The 19079-nt window shown below is 42.2% G+C and overlaps 1 protein-coding gene across 1 annotated transcript in view; it reads left to right on the top strand.

Annotated features, from left to right (window-relative positions):
- DENND2A (DENN domain containing 2A) overlaps positions 1–19079 on the top strand; it is a 90242-nt gene that overhangs the window by 21874 nt on the left and 49289 nt on the right. Inside the window, exon 2 of the mRNA XM_054988772.1 lies at positions 18429–18527. Coding sequence (XP_054844747.1) covers positions 18442–18527 — 86 coding nt within the window. The 5' untranslated portion in view covers positions 18429–18441. The remainder of the gene's footprint in view (positions 1–18428; positions 18528–19079) is intronic.

Genomic DNA, 19079 nt, shown 5'->3' on the forward strand with positions numbered 1-19079 from the left:
TGTGGTTGCGCCCCCCCCCCTCCACGGTGTTAGAATTCCAGAGTGCCTGCAGGCTAGAAAAGATGAGGACCCCTGATCTAAAGGGGGGAAAGGAGTGTGTTCCAAGAGATTTGAAATGGACGAGAAAAGCAAGTGTGGCGAAAGAAACGAGAGAAGAAGGTGCAGCAGCGGTTGAGATGGTTAGTTGGCCCCACGACCTGAGGAGGGAGATTGAGGGCCAGAGCCTCCAGCTTACAGGTTGCTTATTGAATGAAAAAAGAAAACCTGTTGACATGGGATCCACTGTTTGGGAATGTGGCTAAGTGGTTAAGTAGATGGCTTGATGCAACTTTTATCCCAAAATAAAGCAAAGGCCACAATTAAGTACCTCATTAGTGCCTCAGAAATGCAAACCTTCTACTGGATTCGTTGTATGTCCTTTGTAGCTTGTCATTTTTTCATTGTATATGTTCTACTGCCGTAATTTTGTTGTATGTCTTTGTCGTTTATCAAATCCTCATTTTATATATCTTATTATAGTATGATGATTTTATAAATTTGTAAACATGTCATTGTGCTGATTTGCATTATAAGCATATTCCTTTCTGACTTCTGGTATTTAGTACCTCCTTTTCTGTCCAACCTGGAAGTAGCCTGTTAAGAGGCTGTGTCTAAAAATAATACTTTCTTTCATAACCTCTTGCCCGATGAATTTGGTGTATTTTTAAAAAATCCATCATGAGGTCTTATTTGATTTAATCAAAGAAACAGGGTAGCCCTCGTGGTCTGAATACTGGAGATGTTTTGATAACTTGAGCTGGTTTTACTAGGTTTGAATAGGATGATGATAGAGGTGAGGAACTGTACAGGATTCATGTAGGTTTAGAGCACAGCTTCTACAGAAAGAGCCCATATCAAGGTACAAGCACTGAAACTGAACTGGAGAAGGGGATGGTAACCCTTCCCCCTTCTTTGCAGATGTTCAGTTGATTTCTTGCCAAGCAATAGTTTTGTAGCAGCAGATAGGAGAGTCTGCACACATCTGTGTATACACAATATACCAAAGCAGGAAGGGTGGAAATCCACTGGGTGCTTTGGGGTGTTTGTTTTTTAAATAGTAGCAAAAAACCTTTTTTTTGTCATGAAGCAAAATTCTGGGATTTCCAGTCACTTTCTTTAATAGCCAGCCTTAACCAAACATTACTTTATACAGTGCTAGAAATTCTCCAGCACATATCCTGAAGAGAAGAATTTCTAGAACTTCTTCTTTGGGTTTCTTTTGGGGGAGTACCTAAAAATAACCAGTAACTACAGGAATCCAGCCATTTCCATATATGCAAAGTACATTCTAAACCTATGAAGCTTATGTTGCAGGAAGTGCTGAATGTCTGTGCCTAAGTAATATCTGAACCATCAAAGTGCAGAAAGGTTAATCCCAATGCCACATGCTTTTCTTATGCTTAAAAGATATCCAGAATCAGCCTGGTTGGCATGGAAGGGAGAAGCTGTGTGAGATGGAGAGGGTGTGTGGCTATCCAGGCTTTGGAAGCTGAGGTCTGAGGGTGTGAGGCCTGAAATGGGGGTTAATGTTCAAGCAACCAGAAGAAGCACAGAGCTGCTGCAAAAAGAAAGTCCTTGCAGTCACAGTGCAAGACTTTGCAGGCTTGGAAGGCTGGCCCATGGAAGAGAAAATGGGTATAGCTTACTCTTTCCACTGGCAGTAAGAAGATCGACCACGTCCTCTGGTCAGGATGTTTCATGGTTGTAAGAGAGGCTATGGGTGTTACTTATCAGCTCTCTCTTTTTTAGAGTCTTGCCCTTCTTCCAAGATGCTGAGGGCAGTGTATATTATCTTCCTTTCTCCATTATGTTCTCATAAAAGCCCTGCAGGGCAAGTTAGGCTGAAATAGCATGATTTGTCCAGTCCCCCAGAGAGCTTCACGGTTGAATGGGGATTTGAAATGTGGAATGAATGAAGAGGATGCAACATTACAGCTTGTCTGCATGGTGCCTCCCTTGAAAGTTATTCAGACACTGCTGCAGAACACAGTTGTCTGGCTGTTGGTTGGAGTCAGGAGCAGGGTGTGAGATTATGCCAGCACTGACTGAGCATCTTGAGCTAGGAATGGAAAAGCAATTGCAGTTTCCTGGATATGTAGATCATAAGTTATGTCTCACTCACACATTGTCTATCTTTGTATACTTAGGATATTATATGAGTAAATATTTGGGAGGCTGAAATTTCTTCTGTGGTAGACAAAAGAGTATCTTCTTAAAGGATCTACAAGTATTTCCCCTTCATTTGGGATGTTGTTTGTGCAATAGCAAACCTGTGTTTTTTTAATTGGTTCCATCTTTTTGTGATCACATCTCCTTTACTGGATGCTGATAATATCTTAAGTTGAACACCCTTCCCCTCCAGCAGTTCTGCAGATGGGAAATAGGAGGCAAATGCAGCATATCAGATGAACAGGCTTAGTGTTTTCCCTGCCCTCTTAAAATGTGATGCTGGTAGGACAGAAGAACTTTATACTCACACTGTGCCTTGTCCTATCTGGGCTGCCACTTGTGCAAAGTGGCTACGTCTGTTGGGTTAGTGTGCCAGCACAGTTCCCGCAGGGCTCCCAGTCTCTGGTTTATCAGTTAAGCAGATGTAGCTGCTTTGCACAGGTAGCAGCCCAAGACACAGGACGAGTGCAAAGTTGCACAGCTGAGATCTTTTGCTTGGTTTCAGGTGGGTAACCCTATTGGTCTGCAGTAGAACAGCAAGATTTGAGTCCAGTAGGACCTTAAAAAACCAAAACAATTCTCAGGGTGTAAGCTTTCAAGAGTCACAGCTCCCTTCTGAAGAAGGGAATATTTTAAGAAGGAAGTTGACTCTCGAAAGCTTTAAAATCTTGTTGGTTTTTAAAGGTGTCACTGGACTCGAATCTTGCTATTCTTTTGCTTGGTTAGTGGTCACACCTAAATCAGGCCTCCAACTGCACATTTCAAAGGCTAAAAAACTGTCTTTTTCTCCAGGCCAGTTTCTTATATGTTTTCCCATTTCAAAGGCTTTGCTGCTTTAACACTGATGTAATCTATTCCTTGTAGATTGTATATGGGAATGGAGGGGGGGTGGGTGGGCGGAGGGAATAGGACAGGACATATGTTGTTTGTGATGCTGTGTGGAGAAGGCTCAAAAAGAGAGGTCAAAAGAGGAGGGGGAAGCCTTCTCTCCCCTCCCCCACTTACTTTAGGCTGCTACATGCTGCTTTTGCCTTATTGGCCATCAGTGCAATGACCCAGTTAACTCACAGCCTCTCTGCGCACTCCCTCCCCCATGTTTCCTTTGCCCTGGCCCGGCTCACACTCTCATATTTCCCTCCCTAGTGTAAGGAGAATGGTGGTTCTTAGTGCTGCATTCCTTAGAAAAGGGGGGTGGGGGTGGAGTACTCTCTTTTTGGCAGTAGCAGATGGTTGTCTGTTTTTGGGCAACGATAGCACTATGTCGATATACAGTTGTACTTTCCTATGCACACACAATCCAACTTTTCTACTTTTTAAGAAAGGGCTCAACCTCTAAGCCAGGTAGGCCTTTCCTTCTAACTGATTGGTATTTTTTGTTCATGTAATTACCAGTTCTCTTACTTCAGTATCTCAAGAAGGCACCTATCAAATAAGCAGTTCTTAGTACTTTAAATGAATTGCTTGGTTATAATATGCTTAAAGTCTTAATATTAGGCTTGTTAACAATCCTGCTGATAAGACTTTAATGACTTTCTGGCAAAGGCTGAGAGTTGTCTTAGAAATTAATCACTATTTTCAACATAGAGCACGTGCAGCTATTTTTGCCATTGCTTTCTAAAACATTCTTGCACAGTTCAATTTACAGCAATTATCAACAGAGAAAGGATAGAGTTTATGCCCATGATGATTCTAGTGTGTGGGCCTTCCCCTCAAAGGTGAGTTCACTTGCTAGATGGCCCATGAGTGCCTTCTTAAATTTGCCCTTCCAGAGTTTGTGCATGGTCTGATCAGGGTATTTGAGGGGGAGAGATCGGTATGTGGTACCTTTGTGAAATCAGCACTGTGTCTTTTCACTTGCATAAGACAGATGATGAGAGCCCATGGTGCAGTTTCCTTCTTTTGGGAATTCTTGTTCTGTGTCCTTGATTGTGGGTGTCTCAGAACAATATGAACCTACTCAGAATCTGAGATCATCTTGTGAGGCCCTGCACCCCATTTCAGTGAGTGGCAACCCATGACAGGACCTTTTCTGTGACAGCCCCTTCCCTGGCCGCTCCCAGGAAGGCTGTAAAAACTCTCCCTGGAAGCCCATTTGCTCCTTGAGTTTTAATGCTGATCTCAGTTCTCTTGTTTGATTCTTGTTCCTTGCACATATAAAACATCAATAGAAAATACCATAAGCATCTTGGGGTTTGTGCCAAAAGGGAGGCTTGAAAGTGTTTTACTGAATAAATTAATGACCTGATAGTGAACTCCTTCCCTTCGCCATTAATTCAGTGTTCTTGGAACAAGGTTGTTTCACTCTTTCTGGTCTTCCTGTCCTTCACCCCAAGGCCTGCTGCTTTTTTAGATCATCAGGAGACTATTTTGCTTATTCGGGAAATTTCCACTCCATTATTCTACACAATATAGGTCGAACTTTTCTTTGTGGGGATCAGGAGGAAATGAATATTCTGACCTGTGTGTATTTCTCTGTAAGTAGAAGGACCAGATTTTGCATTCCAGGCCATAGCAATAGTTGATGTATAGATTTCCCCTGTTGCAGGAAATCCTGTAAATAGAGAAAGGGGTGGGTTGGAAGGAGATTCAGGTTAAGCTTCTCAGATGGGAGTCCATCGCTGCTCCTGCTTATCCTGTTGGTTCTTGTCTTCTGAACATCCGTCCTTTACATATAAGCTTATTGTTGTCTGAGGGGATTTTTTTCTTTGTTTTTTGGCATGTTACGTAGTTTGCAATCCCAGCAGGGACCTAGAGTGGTGATGCAATGTATGTATTTTAATAAACATTTGGAACAGCGGAACGCTAACATTATATAGATTATCTAGGCCAGTAAGTATAGATATTCATTTGTAAGTGAGGGAGAGGAAGTCTTTTTGTTAACATTAGCAAGTAAGTAACACTAACAAAGAGTTAAGAATAGCAATTCTTGTAGGAATTGCATAGACAGTGTTGTTTTCTGAAAATTTTAAAATGAATAGTTATAAGTTTGTTCAGAGGAGTATAAACTGGTTGTGCTATGCACAAGTGAGATCCTGGGAAGGTCACAGGGGAAGGCTCAGTTCTTAGAGCAGCTGCAAAAAGAAAAAAAGGGGGAAATTCAAAAATCAGTATTAGGAAAGAAAGTAATAAGAAAATAATTTAGATCTATGATACAGCTTGGTCATTTTTGGAATACTATGTGCCCCCACCTCAGAAAAGTTTTGTCTTAGAAAGATAAGCAGGAAAACAAAATGACTGAGATCACTGTGAAACAATGTTTAAAGAGACTGGAGTGGAGGATTAGAAAATATAAACCTTGTTGAGAGAGCGAGATTTTTTTCTGTTTCATAATATTAGAACTAGAAGGTTGCCATATGAACTTGACTGATATCAGGCCCAGAAGAAATGGCTTATACATTTTTCTGTTTATTGGTTAAACTTTTATTCTGCCTTTGGAGTCCATTCCTATTTTACCAGCACAACAATTTTGTGAAGTTGGTTAGGTTAAGAGAGTTACTAGCCTACAACTGGCCAGTGAACATCATGGCTAAGTATGGATTTGAACCTGGGTTTCCCAGGGCCCAAGCTGACATAGTTTTCCAATGGCAGTGGATTGTACAAGTGGTAGTAAAATAGATGTGCTATTTTTTGAATAAAGGATTAGACATGCTAATGGAAGATAGCTCTATCTGTTGCTGTTAGCCATGATAGGGAACTGGAATTTTTCTTTGGAGAGAGTATAGTGAACTATCTGCTGTAACCATATTTAGGTTAGGTTACTATAACATGCTCTTTGTGGGACTGCCTTTGGAAATAGTCTGGAAACTTCAGCTGGCCCAAAATGTGGCAGCGAGGATACAGTCAGGCGAGGGACAGAATATAAAGATTGTCACATCATCCCTGTGCTGCAAGATCTGTACTGGCTGCCCCAACTGTTTCTGAGCACACCTTTAGATGCTTGCTATTAGGTCCTGAACAGCTTGGGGCTGGGCCACTTGTAGAGAGCCTCATCCTGTACTGTACTGTCCACCAGTTAAGACCCTCCTAACTTTTTCCATGTGTGCACCTGGTCTTTGAAATGTCCTTCTGCTTGAAGTTCACCTGGCATGTGTCCTGTTCTCATTTAGGTGCTAGGCCAAAGCAATTATTTTTCCAGGCTTTTGATTAAGGGGTTGATTTTTTTTAAACATTTGTTTCTAGCCTGAAAATTTTTTAATGAGATGAGTTTTAAGCTGCTAAGTGCTTTGTGCTGTTTTTATTCTCTGGCTCGGTTTTTAACATTTAATTTTTAATGATTTTTATGCTGTATTGTGCTCTGCTTTGTAAGCTGCCTCATGAAGGTTCTCTAGAAAGGGCACATACATTTTCTAAATAAATAGCATATCTTTGTATGTTGCATGTGTTGGCAGAGAATGTTTGTCACTATTCATGCCATAGTTGTGAGCTTTCAGACAAAGCATCTGCCTGAGTGTTTGGAGCTGCTGAAGGGGAGCCATAACAAACATCAAAGTCAAAAAAGTGCAGTTAAGGATGTGATATGAAATTCAATCGGAAGTGTGTTCCCAATGCTATTTGAGATGCATCTCTCTGTGATATGGAAAAAAGTTCTCCCTCTGAGGCGGAGGGCATCTTGATGGGTGATTCCCACCCTCCATTCAGGGAGGCAGGAACAAGTTTTCTACTTCCTGTCTTCCTAGTGGGAGTCACCCTTTCTTTCAGTTGTCATTCCTGCCTCAACAGGGAGAGCAGCTTCATCCGAGCACTGCCTTGACTTTCAACTGTTTTTCTTCCTTTCCTTCACTTCTGCTTTCCAGAATCAGATTCTTGCCTTGTTTACTCCTTTCTACTCTACCTCCTTGCTATTCTGTGTGTGTGCGTGCGCGTGTGCGTGCGCACGCGCACCTGCTAAAAGGCTTGCAGGAGAAGCTTTCTCCTTCCTTCGGATGTGGCAGCCATTTCATGGCAAGACAGAATCATGAATCAGCAGAACGTGCTCTTCCATCAGAATAGGACAGAAAATCATGGGGGACGCAATGGATTCCTCTCTGAAGGAGAGTTGGAAGCCCCTCTCACTGTCACTCCTGGCAACAACCCCAGAGACAGTGGGGCAAACTGTTAGGAAGCCGCAGCTGTGGCCACTCATATTGTGAAGAGACCAGAAGGGGTTATTCCTTCCTGAGCAAAGGAAACATGGCAGCCGTTTCCGGCCTCACCAATGAGGGCAACATTGCCAACCAGCTGGGAGATGGCTATGGAGTGGATTTCTCCTCATCCTTAAGCCAGTCTAGTGGCGTAAGACCCAATTCGGGCCGACCTACACCAAAGGAGTACCATACTGTACTAGATTTAATGGAAGCGTATCTCCACATTTCAATCTTGTCTGGGCACCAAAGATTCCTCCATTTCTGCAAAAGGGGGCTCCATCTACTGTTCAGGGTACTTCCATTTGGCCTCTCCGGGGCACTGAGGGCCTTCGTAAAGAATTTCATCAACCCAGTGTAAAGCTAAGGGAGAAAAAGACTTACGTAGACAACTTGCTGATCAGGTTAAGCTCTGCACGCCTACAAGCTTACAGTTCCTGATCAACTTACAGAGAAGTTCTTTATAATCTAAACAATGACTAGAACATCTGGAAGCCCTAACTGAAGCAGTGGCAAAGAAGAGAAAGGCAATGTCACAAGTGATCATCAAGACCAGGTATTTATTGATGACATTAGCAAAACTAATGGGTCTACTGATTCTAAGTATCGACACCATCCAGTGAGGTCGACTACATACCAAGACCTTTACTGACTTCTGAGACCCTTCCAACTACAAATTATGAACAAGAAAGGTCTTTCCATTCAGTTACCCCACACAATAAAAATAAATAAAATAATATATTTTTTAAAAAGCCTCGTATGGTGGACAACTATGACAGGCCTTCTGCAAGGAAAGCAACACTGCATTGCAGTAATGGAACCAGTTCCATGGACACCAGTCTGTCCAGATGGGGAGAAGCACTAGAAGATCCACCAGTACAAGGTCGATGGTCCAGCAGTGAGATGATACCCTCTGTCAACCTGCTGGAGCTTCGGGCAATTTATCTAGCCTTACTACACTTCAGACCATGAATACTAGACAAATACCTTCTAATCAGAATAGACAGCATGTCAACCAATTAAGTGGACAGATATTTCACCAGGTGCTTCCATCCCAAGGCCAAAATAACTGATGCATTGACATTACAATGGCCACACATTCTGCTGGGTATGGAATCTCAAATCTTCTGCATGCAAAGCAGATGCAATACCATGGAACCATGCCCCTTCCTACAATACAGCCCCTGGGTAAAAGCTAAGCAGATCTGGATCAGATCAGTGCTTGGCGTGGAGACTGCTTGGAAACTTGCATGGTGGAAGAAAATTAAGATAAAAGTAAGAATAATGACTGCACGACTTGGATTGTCAGAACTCTAGCATCTCAAACCTTATGACTTTTGGGGTGGGGCTAGTGATGTCATATAGAATAGCAGTACTTCCACACACCATTAGGAATCGTACCATATGATTTTATTTATTTATTCATTTCTATTCCGACTTTCTCCCTAGTGGGAACACAAAGTGGGTTACATTTTCCTGTCCTCCATTTTATCCTCACAACAACCCTCTGAGGTAGGTTAGGCTGAGAGTGTGAGACTGGCCGAAGATCACCCAACAAACTAACAAATCAGTCAGTCAGTCCTTGAGTGTTTAGAAAAGACGGCTCTGATTACTAAGAGCCAGCATGGGTTTCTCTAGAACAAGTAATGTCAGACCAACCTTATCTCCTTTTTTGAGAGAGTTACTACTTTGTTTGGATCTGGGTGATACTGTGGACATAGTTTATCTTGATTTCAGTAAGTCTTTTGATAAGGTACCACATGATATTCTTGTTGACAAATTGGTAAAATGTGGTTTGGAGCCTATTACTGTTAGGTGGATTTGTAACTGGTTTGTAAATGGTTGACATATCACACCTGAAGAGTGCCCATAAATGGTTCCTCATTCTCCTGGAGAAGAGTGACAAGTGGAGTGCCTCAGGGATCTGTCCTGGGCCCTGTGTTGTTCCACATCTTTAAAATGACTTGGATGAAGGAACAGAGGGAATGGTCATTAAATCTGCAAATGATGTTAAATTGGGAGGAGTAGCAAACACAGTAAAAGGCCGAATTAAGATTCAGGATGATCTTGGCAAGCTGGAAAATTGGGCTAAAACTGTTGGGAGTTGGCAAGATCTAAATTCCAGTCACTATTGGGTTAACTCATTTGTTTTGATCTTGTGAGACCTAACCTGGAAGTGTAACCTTGGCTTAGAGTCAATGTGGAATTAATGTTAAATGTGATAAGGCTAAGGAAAGATGTGAAATTTGTATAAGAGCAAAGGGAACTGCTCCCAGTTACAGGGGACAATCTAACACACGTGATAAAGAGTTACTGGAAGAGGTCTATTCAGATCTTGTGGGTCCCTTGCCTTTATCTGCAGGAAAGAATAGAGATTTTCTTACCTTCACAGAGTCCAAACGCAAGTACAGTCATGTATACATGCTTAAAAGTAAAGATGAGACTCTAGAGAAATTTAAATCTTATGTTGCTACTATTAAGAACCTATTTGGCAAAGCACCTCTAGCATTACGTACCAATGGCGGAGGAGAATACTGTAATGTGGACTTTAAGAGCCAAGCTACAAGTGACGCCTGACACAGGTTGGACACTTGTCAGCTTCCCTCAAGTTCTGATGGGAAATGTAGGCATCCTGGTCTTGCAGCTGTAATGGAGAGCCAAGCTGTAAAACCAGGACACCTACATTTCCCATCAAAACTTGAGGGAAGCTGACAAGTGTCCAACCTGTGTAAGGCATCATTTGTAGCTTGGCTCTAAGAAATGTATGCAACAGGAAGGTATTGAACATAAGGTCACTATACCCCATTCTCCGCAACAGAATGGTTGTTCCAAAAAATTGAATCACACGTTGCAGGAAATGACTAGATCTATGCTGATGCAAGCTGGACTACCTGATTCATTATGGGCCGAAGCAGTAATGACAGCAGTTTATTTACACAATAGAGTTCCTTGCAGAGTAACAAGAAAAATGCGTTTTGAATCGTGGTTTGGAAAGAAGCCTGGGTTAAAGCATATAAAGGCTTTTGGCGCCAAAGCATACTCACATATCCCAAAGGAGAAGAGAGGGAAGCTCGATCCTCGAGCAGAAATTGGAGTCATCGTTGGATATCCTACTGGAGGTAAAGGATATAGTCTTGAATCCTGAGACCTTTGAAATTAAGTGCTGTAATGTCGTATACGTAGACGAAGGAAATCTGATGCAAACACCAAAGTCACTTCAACTTATAGCGACAACTGATTGGCAGGACACAGAAACTGTTTCACAGGAACTGGTTGATTGGTTACCTGTGGGGATCATTGGTCAACCAGCAAGCCCACCTTCAGAAGTCATCATTACTAGAACACAAGGGGAAGCAGGAACTGGACCAAGTGAAACAGAAACAACTACCCTGAGACGATCAGATAAGAGTAACAAAGGCAAACCACCAGAAAGATACAGATTCTGTCAAAATCTGCAAACAATAAAAGAACCTACAAATTCGAAGGAAACCAATGAATTGCCGGCATCAGAAAGAGACAAGTGGATACAAGTGATGGAGGAAGAATTTCGATCTTTACAACATAAACAGGTCTGGACATTTACCGAACTACCTGAAGACAACCAAGCCTGTATCACAATATGTAAAGAAGAAGGTGCAAAGGCTAGGAGTAGATCAATAGGATTGAAATGTCAATTTGTAAAGGACTTATGTCAGAGGGGATTAATTGAAATTGAATATTGCCCCACCAATGAAATGATAGCCGACATTTTGACTAAGCCATTGACCATAGAGAAATTTGTATACTTCTGTGACATGTTAAATATGACCGATCCCAATACCAAGAAAAATGACTAACTGTATTGTCGAAGGCTTTCACGGCCGGAGAACGATGGTTGTTGTGGGTTTCCGGGCTGTATTGCTGTGGTCTTGGCATTGTAGTTCCTGACGTTTCGCCAGCAGCTGTGGCTGTGGTGTAGCACCTCTGAAGATGCCAGCCACAGCTGCTGGCGAAACGTCAGGAACTACAATGCCAAGACCACGGCAATACAGCCCGGAAAACCCACAACAACCATCACTAACTGTATTGTTTGAATGTTAGATCTTGAGAAGGGGTGTTGGGAGTTGGCAAGATCTAAATTCCAGTCACTATTGGGTTGACTCATTTGTTTTGATCTTGTGAGACCTAACCTGGAAGTGTAACCTTGGCTTAGAGTCAATCCTGGTTAGAAGCCATAAAAGGGTTAATCACCAGCAGGTGTAATTAAGACGCTGAAGCAGATGCAGACGCACAGCCTTGCTACTGTATAGCCTTGTTACTTTATCTACTAGTTAGCTACTTGTATGTATGGTTTGACTGTTTATTCACTGATGCTGCTATATAAAGACTATATTTTTCTCATAACAAACAGCTCAATTTTCCATGCCTCAACCTTTTATCCCATAACAAAATGAATTTCAACAGCGATAAATGCAAAGTTCTTCATTTAGATAGGAAAAATTGAATGCATAATTACAAGATGGGGAAGCCTTGTTTTGGCAGTATACATGTGGGTCTCAGTTGATCATACACTGAACATGAGTCAGTAGTATGATACAGTATCTAAAAAGACAAATGCGAATTCCAGCTGCATCAACAGTAGTGTCCAGATCAGTGAAGTGATGGTATTACTTTATCCTGCTTTAGTTAGACATCACTTGGAGTACTGTGTTCAATTGTGGGCACTCGTTAAGTTTAAGAAGGACATTGACAAGCTGGAGTGTACCCAGTAGGTTGAGAGAAAAAACACAATATGAACTATTAATATCTGGAAATTGGAAGCATCTCAGGGAAGATTTACAAAATCTTATTGCAATATCACACAGAAATGGAGCAAGTTAAAACTTGTATGATAAAATGGATGGAAAACTTTGGAGATACTATCTCGATGAATGTATGGGAAAGTTTATGGATTAAGGACATAAAATTTACAGATTATCAATTATTGAGAGATAATTGGTATAAAATGTTCTCTAGATGGTACACTACTCCCAAAGACATTGTGAGAATTAGTAAGAGTTACAGCAGACACTGTTGGAAATGTCAAAGCATGGACACAACATTTTATCAACGTGAAAATATTGGATAAAGATACTTGAAGAGATGCAGAAGATTCTTAAACTTAGATTTGAATTAAATCGGGAAAATATGCTCTTAAATATCCTACCAACTAATGTTAGAAAAGAGCAGGGAGATCTTTTCTATTACATGGTGACAACAGCAATTGTATTATTTGCAGCAAAATGGAAAACAGATATCAGTCCTGATGTGTTAGAGTGGAGAGATAAGATTCATGAATATGCATCAATGGCTAAGCTTACTACCTATCTGCATCATAGATCGATAGCCAAATTTTGGGGGAAATGGAAGGATTTCTTTGACTACTTAGGTAGAAATTAATTTTAATTGAGGCAACTTAATATAAAGACAACAATTAAAAAAGCTGATATTGTAGTTTGTATAGGCTAAACTAACTCAGGAGAGGGAAGGAGAACTAATATGCAAATATGTTTAGGTATAGCAAATTTTATTAGTTCAGTGTAGGTTCAGTGTAGGTTAAATTGTAGTGCTTGTACAAGTCTCAAAATCCTATATGTAGTGTTTATGTAAGATTGTGTAAGTCTCAACTCAATTTCCAATCTAGTATTTGTATAATCTTTTATTATGCATTTCTATTTTCATATATTTTATTTTTTAAATAAAATCTTTATTTAAAAAAAAAACTGGAGTGTACTCAAAGGAGGGCAACAAGTCTCATGAGGAAAAGTTGAAGGAGCTGGGTATGTTTAGCCTGGAGAGGATGCAACTGAGAGGTAATATAATAGCCCTCTTCAGGTATTTGAAGGACTGGACTGTCATATAGAGGATGGAGTGGAGTTGTTTTCTGTTGTTGTTGTTATTTATTCATTTATAATCTCCCTTTCTCACTGAGATCCAAGGCAGATTATATAGTGCAAGTGAGATATAATATAATCCAAAGCTAGGACATTCACTGAGCAAGTGCCGTAGTGAACAACAGTTAGGATATTCAGTGAAGAAATACAGGAGGGTATGGTGGTAGGAAATTTGAAAACAAGTATAAAGTTGAGCATAGAGACTGTTGCCGCAGAGGGTCAGACCAGAACTAGTGGGTTAAAATTAAACCAAAAGAGTTTTTGGCTAAACATTAGGAAGAACTTCCTGACAGAGAGGTTCCTCAGTAGAAAGTCTGCCTCGGGAGGTGGTGGGCCCTCCTTCTTTTGAGGTCTTTAAGCAGAGGCTAAATGGCCACTGGACAGCAACGCTGAATCTATGAGTCGCAAGACAGAACCTTGATTGGCATAACCGTAACAGTGTCAAAAACAGGCGGAGCCTGTTAATTGTTAAACATTCTAAAAACACTTCTCCTCTTGTATACACGGTAAAGGAAGTTTGCCACCATTTTGGTGACTTCAACCTTGGTTGAGGCTAAAAAACTCACTATCTTACTCTCAACAGATTTGCCCTCCAGTGATTGCAGTAGGTAATCCAAATAAAATGCACATAAATCATCATAAAATCTGCACGATAAAAGTACGTGGGCTGTATCCTCGATTTCCAAGAATCTATGAGTCAATATGAATTTAGGCAGATTGTGAGAGAGAGGGCAGGAAGAGATGAGCAGGTGCTTGGCTCATGTGGCCCTTTCTTAAATGCCCAGGGTAATGCTCAGCACCTCTTTGGGGTTAGGAAGGTATTTTCCTCCAGGCCAGAATGGCCCTGGGATCCTGGAGGTTTTTTTGCCTTCCTCATGGTGTAGAGCAGGGGTCACTGGGGGAAGGGGGGTAGCTGAATTTCCTGCATTGTGCAGGGGGTTGGACTAGATGACCCTGAGGTCCCTTCCTGTTCCGTGTTCCTGTGTTTCTAATGCAAAGTGGAGATTTGAACCAGGATCTGACACTCTAACCCTTACAGCATGCTGTCTCTCTTCCTTACCTTCTTTAAAAGTTCTTGCTAAAGATCTTGAACTTGGTGTAAATCAGGCATAATTTTATTTCCTATCTTTGGCGAAAAAAGTAGAAAGATTGCATGTGCCAATTAGGAGAAGACCAGTTGAAAATATTGAAGCAGAATGTGAATCTGTTTAGCCAGAATCATGCAGCTATGGAGAAATGGACTATTTGCCACACAAAAAAATGTAAAAGCAAAACATGGAGATAAACTGCGTGTTTAAAGTTAGTTGAGCTGTTAGTATCTCTCATCTTCAAAAAGAGGCTTGTCCTCAGCTCTTCTTGGGGCTTCTGTTCACTACTGTTAAATTTATTTGCCACACACACACTCTCTCTCTCTCTCTCTCTCTCTCTCTCTCTCTCTCTCTCTCTCTCTCTCTCTCTCTCTCTCTCTCTCTTTAACAGGAGAAAAAAATACAAGGTCAACTTTTTTTAAAAAAACGGCGGTGTTTGTGTATGTGCGAGAGAGAGAAGGAAGGAAGGAAGGGGGAACTGAAATTAGAAAATGGCAACTGCTGGCAAAAGATGATTACAGCTTATTTCAAGGCTGCTTCCTGCATGCCAATGATAGGACAGTAAACAAACGCCTCTTCGGAAGCACAGCAACAGGCAGGGTCTCATGTGTGGAAGAGAAGGGTCACAGCAGGGTCTAGCTCTGCCTGGCAAGAGGAAGCCCCTAATCACGTGACCCTGGGAACCTGGTGCCTCTGTGTGCATGGAGTGAGAGAGCAGAGGAATCTTTTCCCTCATCGTTTCCCCATTGTCCACCCCGTAGATCAGAGCACTCCCTTTTGGATTGCTGTATGGGGGTATCAGATGGCTGCATTGTCGTCTTCCAAATTCCTTCCAATAATGGTCAGCCATTCCCAAGAGCATTATATCAGTGTAGGTCTCCAACCGGGACATAACATCCTGCCCTACTCTATTGCTAATTTATGTCGCTTGAAAATTAACCACAAGGCCATCAAAAGGTGCCAGCCTGCCCTCATGCTGTTTCTTAAACATCCCGTATAAAATTGTGGTGGTGGTGGTGGTCGTTGTGTGTGTGTTTCTTTTGGCCCTTGCAGAGTTTCCTTCTCCTCCTGGCAGAACATTAATAATAAAAAGGCACATTCACTTTCAAATGGTAGGTCTCATACTAAAAGGCTGTAGGAAATACAGTCTCTTAGGTAGGAAAATCTACAATCAATGCATACCCGGTGGCATAGAAACCACTTTCACAATCCCACGCTGATGGGAATGTGTGAATGAAGCAGCCATGTGAGGATTCTCCATATGATTGATTTGCCACTCTCTATAACAATCTCATGAGAGAGGGGTGTAATTGGCCCCTCCCATGTAGCTGTTTTTTTCATATACACTGCAAGGAGGAGGCTACAGAACCATTGGGTGTATGTATATGTACATATAAAAGTGCTTGACAGACATTATGGTATATGGACAGAGACTTGTACTTGAGCTTGGATTCAAACCCTACCCCTCAATTGGATTTGCATTATCTGGGTGGCTTTCGTTCACTGCCTATTGTTTGGGAGTCGGGTACATTCAGACTAATTACTTTTTCACTCTGTAAAGTGTGAAAGTGTTGTATGCAAAGGCAATACATTTCATCCTGAAGAAGGGAGCTCTGAATCTTAAAAGCTCATACCCTGAAAAACTTGTTGGCCTCTAAGGTGTCACTGGACAAAAATCGTACCTTCCATCCTGCTTCCCCTGCCCCACCTTTCAGTTATTTGCCCAGTGCTCCATGGATTTTTGTTTGTTTGCATTGTGTCTTACCAAAGTCTGATTCATTTCATTGGCTCTTACTCCAGATAAATCCCTGAGGGCTTGTGCCCTAAATTAGGGACAATAATCTTCTACTCGTTACGTTGACCCAGTGTTCCATCTTTGTTTTGGAAAGATTACTCGCAGAAGTCATATGGGGAATTAGCACAAAAAGAAGCACAGAATTATTCTTGCATCCTTCTTGCTCACCCCCTCCCTACTCCCTCTTGGTACTTGGACTCTTGAAAAATAAGGCCGCTGTATTTTCTGTATGAACAACAGTTGGAGGTACTACTAACTACTGGTTTTTCTGCCAGGCTGTGACTGGCAGGGTTGCCTTTAAAAAGATCTGCCAAGTGGACAGACTCCAGAGGCTTTGGGGTTTATTTCCCCCCTAAAGTATTGTGTAAGAAACAATGAACTTTTTCCCCCTGCTGTGGAAAACTAGTTTGGGCCCACTGGTTTTGTATAAAGCCCTCTTGAAAAGTAATGAGAAAGCAGGGGCGGGAGAGAGAGAAGAGGGGCTTCCCAAAGATCTACAGCTGCTTTTCAAAGCCATGCAAAATCTCTCTTCTTGCGTTGAATGGAGAGCAGAAATACTCCCAGCCAAACAAGGGACAGAAGTTGCTCTGGAAGGAATAATGAACAATGACCTAAATGACCCTTCCTTAGAAGACTTTTTGAGAGCCCGTATTCACCCTTGGCCTTAAGGCACTGTGGATGATGTCACATTGGCCTGGGAATTAGTTTGGACCATTGGGAGACTTTCTGCCTGATTGGACTGATGAGCAGTAAATATGTATTAGTGTCCTGTTTGTTGCCTGCTGAGGGTACGTCTTCACTTAGGGTCAAACTATATGTGCTGTGGGGAGATTCAGGATCTTCTGTATTTCTTTTAAAGAGTAAGTTGCTACTGCAGGAGACCCCAATTCATCCGCCCAGTCAGAGATATTTTAATAGGTTCACTTGGCAAAACAAGTTATACAAAAGTTGGCAGGATGCAAAGAATATGCAAACTCCTCAGGGAATCAAGTGTATGTCCTTGGAAGAAAACTGTTTGTTGTTGCTGCTCTTAATTGCTGTGCCCCGGTTCTACTTGGTACCACAAAAAGCTGAAATCAGATATAGTCCTTGCCACCAACTTAAATTCTGAAGACACAAATCCTAAATCCAGACATAGCTGTTTAGCTGTGAACCAATGTGGGCTGGCTAGCGCACTGAATGCTAGCCGCAGGGAGAGGCTGGTGTAGTGAAGCAATTAGTGTCACACTAAGAGAAGTTCAGGGTTCGAATGTCCTTTAGGCCAGTTACTCACTTCCTTAAGCCTCCTTTCTAACAGGGTTGCTGAGAAGATAAAATGAGAGAGGGTTTCTTTGAGAGAAAACCTTGAGTTCTTTGGAGAAAACCCAAAGGCTATGTAGATCACTGAAAATCTGTTCCAGACAGCTGGCTGTCTTGCTCTACCTTCTTGTTTTTGGCTTCCGAGAGTGGCCAGGCTTTATTTGTATATTCTTAAGCCAGTACTGGCAATAATGAGGGCTAAATACTTGTCTCTTGGCTTAGCGCTGGACATAGCATCCTGAGAATTAAATTCTGCACTTGCATGCTGTCTTCAGAATACTTATTGCCCTATCTATGATGTGCTGTCCAGACAGCAATTCGTTGGCTTCTGTAGGGTTGGTGTAGGGTTGTGTAGGCTTCTGTAGGGTTGGTGTTCCCCTAGTGGGGGTGGGGGATCCCCCACTCCCCCCATCTACCCCCTGCCATCACTCACCTGGCCAGTGAGGGGGAGAAGGCGGGAGAACAGGCCCCTCAGGCATGATCTCGGGGTGGTGTGACAACATTACTCCCATGAGTGACATGGTTGCGCCACTCCAGAAGTGTTTCCACGCTTTGTACACAGCTGATTTGAGCCCCAAACGGGCTGAATTGGGCCTGTTTGGGGCCCAAATTGGCCCGGTGCAAAGCATGTGCCTGCTCCCAGGCCTATGCAATGTTGTCATTTCCTGTGCATGAAGAAAAAACAAAAAGGTGAGTGCTGGGTGTCTCCTCCACCCCACCCCCTGCCAGGAGGGTAAGGAGATCTGTCAACCCTAGGCTTCCAGGATTCTGCCAGCACTGAACAAAGCTGTAGCCCAAGCACTGCTGGAACCTCTTTTCCACCTCTACCACCCTGCCACTGAGCCATAATTCTCAAGATTCTTTTTGGAGAGTGTGCAAAAGTATGGCAGTTAAAGAGTTTAAGGCATGCAGATTATCAATAGGACAGGAGTTTTTGCTGTTGTTACATGGAAAACGTTTTATCCGTGGCGTTAATTGCAAAATGTTCTGCTGTTGTTCCTCCCAGGTGAACTGCAGCCATGGCAGGTGCTGACACCATGACAGCAAGCACAGCAGCCGACGTGAGCACCAAGCCTAAAACCAGCGCTTGCAAATCTATCAAGAGGTGAATTATATCCTCAATACAATGTTTTTTCCCTGAGCTGGGCAGGGAAGAAATGAAGTCTGCCTAGATCTTAATGGTGCTTCTTATATATGACTGCTGGTTATCTGATTGGGAGTCTGAGGCTGTTATGTTAAACAACACTTACTTGGGAGCGAACTGGGGACCCACAATGGTTTTGATTCAGAGAGTTGAAAGGGGAAGCATCATTATTAGTGGATATGCACATTCATTATTTGTCATCCTCTCTAGTCATGGGTTTTGGAAGTGCTTCAAACCTACAAAGCTTGTCTTGATCAGAATCCGGAATGGGACATCAAGAATGAACATGTACTCTGTGGGAAACGATGTGTTTCCCATTCATTCATGAAGTCACTTTATATACTATGCCTCAGATCATTGGTCAGTCTTGCCCAGTACTGCTTATTCCATCTGGCTCTTGCCATGACTCTTAAATATAGACCTAGATCCTATTGCTCCATTTACCAAAACTGGAAACCTTCCTTCAGCAGAAGAGTCACTTGGAGGGCAGCTCCTTAGGGTGGGAGAAAGGCT

The sequence above is a fragment of the Eublepharis macularius genome, chromosome 9, assembly GCF_028583425.1.
Source record: "Eublepharis macularius isolate TG4126 chromosome 9, MPM_Emac_v1.0, whole genome shotgun sequence".
Lineage (NCBI taxonomy): Eukaryota > Metazoa > Chordata > Lepidosauria > Squamata > Eublepharidae > Eublepharis > Eublepharis macularius.